The 6000-nt window shown below is 35.5% G+C and overlaps 2 protein-coding genes across 2 annotated transcripts; both read left to right on the top strand.

Annotated features, from left to right (window-relative positions):
* Positions 1-504: 504 nt before the first annotated feature.
* Positions 505-774, top strand: LOTGIDRAFT_115576 (hypothetical protein; the record flags this gene model as incomplete). The annotated part of the gene is made up of 1 exon (XM_009054125.1): positions 505-774. The coding sequence occupies one exon, from the start codon at positions 505-507 to the stop codon at positions 772-774; it is 270 nt and encodes an 89-aa protein (XP_009052373.1).
* A 306-nt stretch (positions 775-1080) lies between these two features.
* LOTGIDRAFT_115290 (hypothetical protein) lies at positions 1081-1311 on the top strand (the record flags this gene model as incomplete). The annotated part of the gene is made up of 1 exon (XM_009054126.1): positions 1081-1311. The coding sequence occupies one exon, from the start codon at positions 1081-1083 to the stop codon at positions 1309-1311; it is 231 nt and encodes a 76-aa protein (XP_009052374.1).
* Positions 1312-6000: the final 4689 nt, after the last annotated feature.

Raw genomic sequence — 6000 nt, forward strand, 5'->3', positions numbered from 1 at the left:
GACATTTTTTCCGAGGGTGGGGCCAATTATTGGTGGGGGCCAGTGGAATTGGTTCAGCCAATCCTTATGGTAATTGAGCCACTGAAGATAATGAAGACAATGATGCGATAATAATCAAAAACTGATAAATGTAGAAAAAGGATGGTCGTGCGAAATTGCGAACGTGATATGGTGTCTTGGTTGGGTGCAAGGGCGGCTCCAAGAGGTCACGCCCCTTCTCTTCAAAGGTCCGAAATTACAAAAAATAATTGGGGAAACTTGCATTTTTCAGTGTAAATTTGTATAATATTAATAGAATACTCCAAATTGCATAAAATGCAGAATTCATATCCCAAATTTTTAACTGGCCTACCCCTCACTCATAAATGGATTTGAGAAGAAATTTGGCGGTGGCCCCTTCCAGATTCAACTTTCCAGATTCAATCTAAACCTCAAATTGGAACTTTGGGATTAGTCCGCGTGCTCCATAGGCAATGATGGCTGGTGCAAATCCTCAAATTCGAAATGGGGACTAGAGCAAATCCTCAATATGAAATGGGGACTAGAGCAAATCCTCAATATGAAATGATGACTATAGCAAATTCTCAATATGAAATGGGGACTATAGCAAATTCTCAATATGAAATGATGACTATAGCAAATTCTCAAAATGAAATGATGACTTTAGCAAATTCTCAATATGAAATGATGACTATAGCAAATTCTCAATATGAAATGATGACTTTAGCAAATTCTCAATATGAAATGGGGACTAAAGCAAAAACCTCAATATGAAATGGGGACTATAGCAAAACCTTAATATGAAATGGGGACTAAAGCAAAAACCTCAATATGAAATGGGGACTAAAGCAAATCCTCAATATGAAATGGGGACTAAAGCAAAAACCTCAATATGAAATGGGGACTAGAGCAAATCCTCAATATGAAATGGGGACTAAAGCAAATCCTCAATATGAAATGATGACTATAGCAAATCCTCAATATGAAATGAGGACTGTAGCAAATTCTCAATATGAAATGGGGACTAAAGCAAATCCTCAATATGAAATGATGACTATAGCAAATCCTTAATATGAAATGATGACTAAAGCAAATCCTCAATATGAAATGAGGACTGGAGCAAATTCTCAATATGAAATGATGACTAGAGCAAATCCTCAATATGAAATGATGACTAGAGCAAATCCTCAATATGAAATGATGACTAGAGCAAATCCTCAATATGAAATGATGACTAAAGCAAATCCTCAATATGAAATGGGGACTAGACCAAAACCTCAATATGAAATGGGGACTGTAGCAAATCCTTAATATGAAATGATGACTAAAGCAAATCCTCAATATGAAATGAGGACTGGAGCAAATTCTCAATATGAAATGATGACTATAGCAAATCCTCAATATGAAATGAGGACTGGAGCAAATCCTCAATATGAAATGGGGACTAAAGCAAATCCTCAATATGAAATGATGACTATAGCAAATCCTCAATATGAAATGATGACTATAGCAAATCCTCAATATGAAATGATGACTATAGCAAATTCTCAATATGAAATGATGACTTTAGCAAATTCTCAATATGAAATGGGGACTAAAGCAAAAACCTCAATATGAAATGGGGACTATAGCAAAACCTTAATATGAAATGGGGACTAAAGCAAATCCTCAATATGAAATGGGGACTGTAGCAAATCCTCAATATGAAATGGGGACTGTAGCAAATCCTCAATATGAAATGATGACTTTAGCAAATCCTCAATATGAAATGGGGACTAGACCAAAACCTCAATATGAAATGGGGACTGTAGCAAATCCTCAAATTCGAAATGGGGACTAGAGAAAATCCTCATTATGAAATGATGACTATAGCAAATCCTCAATATGAAATGATGACTATAGCAAATCCTCAATATGAAATGAGGACTAGAGCAAATCCTCAATATGAAATGAGAGATAGTGCGAATCCAAAAATAGAAATACGAAAATAGAAATACAAAAATCCTCAAATAGAAATGAGGAGTAATACGCAACACCAAATTGGAAATGCGAATATATTAAGTATATTATTATTTCTCTTACCTGAATTATAAAATTATGTAATATTAAAACCATAATGAGTATGACTATCACCATAAAAATTGTCGTACGACTCCTATATCTCTGCATTATCCGAAATTAATCTTGTTTCCCGAATCAATCCTATAAATGCATCTAAAAATAGGTACCCGTATGCGCAATTGAGTTCTGGTGACACCCTCAGTTCAAACACTATAGGCCTAATGCATGAATGTAAATATTTCAATATAGTTATTACTGAGAGAAAATGGCTCACGTGATAGTTAAAAAATGTCACTGCTGGTGTTCTGGTACACAAGTACAATGTACTTTGATTATTCCCCAATATGTGCTGCTGTATGATAATACAATAAATGATAATGATACGATAATAATGTGTGATAAATAACGAATTATCAATTTTTTCTTTACGTAAATTTAAATTTTCAACCGATAAAATTTGCATCTTATCCTTATCACTGCAAATTGAAATTATTGTCAGTGTTATAAAAAATAAATTTATCAAATGTTTCTGTTGATAAATGATAAAAATGACAGAATACACCTCACCTTTCATGTTTCATAAAATATATGACTTAAGCCCTTTATTTAAAAAAATCACCCCCTTCTCTTCTCCAAGAAATGATTGGCCCCTTCCCCTCCCAATCCAAAGTTCTCAAGCCGTCACTGATTGGGTGCGCATGACCTGCCGCGCCAGCGACACCGTCACAGTACGTTGTGAGAATTTCTCAAGGTTTTGAACACTGCTTCTTATATCAAAAGGAATGGCATCCAATCATCCAATGGAAAAGAGGACTAATGTTAACCCTCAAATGGCAAAGGAGGACTAGTGCTCATCCTCAAATGGGGAATGAGGGCAAGCGCGAATCTTCAAAACGCGCCTCCTAAAATGGATATGAGAACTAGTAATAGTAAGGGCGAAACCCCAAATGGTAAAAGTTACAACCAAACCGATTCATATTTATTGCCCCTATTGAAGGTTATCTTGACAATTGGAAATTGCATTATCGTTTATTTGATAAGAAATCAATTTATAACCGTTGCTAGAAAAAGAAGGTATTCACCTGAACACCAGGTCATGTCATACCGGTTATAGATATCATTCCTTCCTACTGTTTACCCTCAATTTTAACAGCTTTGTATTTTCCTACACATGTTCATAAGCATTTTCCTATGTCGTAGGTTATCTTCGGGTGGATAAAATTGCTACCCAATGAACAAAATATTTAAAAGATTAGTGATTTAACAGAAGGGTAATTTAGTTTAAAATCTGGATATCTTTAAAAAGAAAAATTATGTGAGATTTTTCAGTATGGTGACATTTCGGTTATTTCGCAACAACCCTCGAATAAAACTAACCTTCCCAACCATTTTTTTTTATTGAATTCACAGTTTTCCACGAGTGAAAGATCCGGTTTTATACGCTCACTGTATAAATTTATGTTAGCTGTTAATGACACAGATCTATATGTTAATTACTAAAATCCAAGGGTAATAATTTAGTTACACTATAGATTCGGTCATGTTTCATCAGCGACCGTATTACGGTGTACGACGGTCAGATGTGATAAACGCCGTCCAATGTTGCTAAAAATGAAATGAATGGAGCTTTAGAGCCTACTTCACCGTTGCTAAAAGAAACATGAGATGAATAATATTTCTGTGACAGTGGCATAACATTACTAAATTTTTCATCTGATTAATCAATTTCCTAGACGCCTATATCCCTTGAAGGTCAATCAACATTGCACAATATTTGCATACACTTATTTCTCTTGACATTAAGATAACATCTTGCGAAATACACCAGAGCGGGTGATGTTAGTTTATGGTATGGGGTGAGACTAAACACATCGAATATCCTTTCGTCAGTTTAAAATCAAGACTACCCTAACGACACTATCAAACAATAAAATGAAATATAAAATAATTTAGGCTATCGAAACTGTCTTGAGAATTTTATTTTCATTGCAACCGTGGTAGCCTTCCGTGATTATGATTGCAAATAGGGGACAGAATGACTTAAGCGGGGGAGGGGGGACAACCGTCAAAGATGAGATTCAACATACCCAATCTGTGCCCCACTGGCGCGGCAACTGCATTGCAAACTGTGATAACCATTACAATACTATCAATAATTTGCTTTGTGTGGAGATAGGGGTAATAAGGTGTGGAAAAGTGTAGTGAGGTGTAGTGGAATAGAATAGAATGCAGTGAGGTATAGTGGCATATAAAAGAGTGTAGTGGGGTGTAGTGGAATATTATAAAGTGTAGTGAGGTATAGTGGAATATAATAGAGTGCAGTGAGGTATAGTGGAATGGAATAGAGTGTTGTGAGGTGTAGTACAATAGAATAGAGTGCAGTGAGGTATAGTAGAATGGAATAGAGTGTAGTGAGGTGTAGTGCAATATAATACAGTGTAATGAGGTATAGTGGAATATAATAGAGTGTAGTGAAGTGTAGTGGAATAGAATACAGTGTAATGAGGTATAGTGGAATGGAATGGGTGTAGTGAGGTATAGTACAATAGAATAGTGTGTAGTGAGGTGTAGTACAATAGAATAGAGTGTAGTGAGGTGTGGTACACTAAGAATAGAGTGTGGTGGGGTGTAGTAGAATGGAATAGAGTGTAGTGGGGTGTAGTGCAATATAATAGTGTGTAGTGAGGTGTCGCACAGTAGAATAGAGTATAGTGGGGTGTAGTACAGTAGAATAGAGTGTAGTGGGGTGTAGTACAGTAGAATAGAGTGTAGTGGGGTGTAGTACAGTAGAATAGAGTGTAGTGGGGTGTAGTGGAATTATTAGAGTGTTGTGAGGTGTAGTACAGTAGAATAGAGTATAGTGAGGTTCATCGTATCACAAATACGGATTTTGACATGGTCTTATTAAGTATGACGAATTGGGGTATGGTTTGGACACGATAAGTAAAGTGTAGTGCAATAGAAAAGAGTGTAGTGAAGTGTAATGGAATGGATTTAATGTGCACTCAACCGTTTAAAGTGTTATTATTTGTCCAACTAATGGAATGTCTGTCTGATTAATGGGGGAACACCATTAAATATAACTATGTGTATAATTTATCAATTATAACACAATTTTAAGTGGTGACATGACATTTCTGTCTTAATTTTTGTATTCTATACGGCTTTAAAATCCTTCCTTGATCTCGATAACGAAACTCTGCATTGTACTGCTTCCCTTTTTATAGCCTATAATGTAGGCAGGCCGGGGTCATGGTTGAAAAATGATTTATTTAAAATGATTTATTTATTGGAGGGGTTGGGACTCGAAAAATGGATTGCCACCTTGAAAAAATTCTGACAACCCTCCAATTACATTACTTTTCATCTAAACACCATACCTTATTGTCCCTCCAGATATATAGGCCTACTGGCCCCCTCCCCCATGCTGGCAAAGGGCCTGAGTGTAGATCATTATATTGAAAAATTAATTCGATGTCAAAACAGCTGATAAAGACGTTGATAAAATATCATACGAACCATGCAATATTCTGTGCAAATTTGTTCACTGTTTCATTGTCACAGATGTTTGAGTTAATTATTTATCATTTCATATCTTATTTCATATTATTTATCATAGTTTTATCGAGATTAACGTTTCGGGTGATTGCAGTGGTGACGTTTAACAGGGCGTTGAAATTGTTCAAATCGCTACATAATATAGCGTCTCAAATTCACATAACAAGTTTCAAAAAACCTTTACACTCCCTATAATATATATACTGTAAAAAAGATCATCTTATGCTTTTTAATCTCATAGTTGATGTTGTTTTATTACGGGGCACCATAGAAAACTCTCATCTGCTCATGCTGGCTAGGAGGACACTATCATCGTACTCTATGACAATAACACATTGAAGGTAAAAAAAAAATCACTTTGAATATAACCTATCGCTTCTA

The sequence above is a fragment of the Lottia gigantea genome, assembly GCF_000327385.1.
Source record: "Lottia gigantea unplaced genomic scaffold LOTGIsca_21, whole genome shotgun sequence".
Classification (NCBI taxonomy): Eukaryota; Metazoa; Mollusca; class Gastropoda; family Lottiidae; genus Lottia; species Lottia gigantea.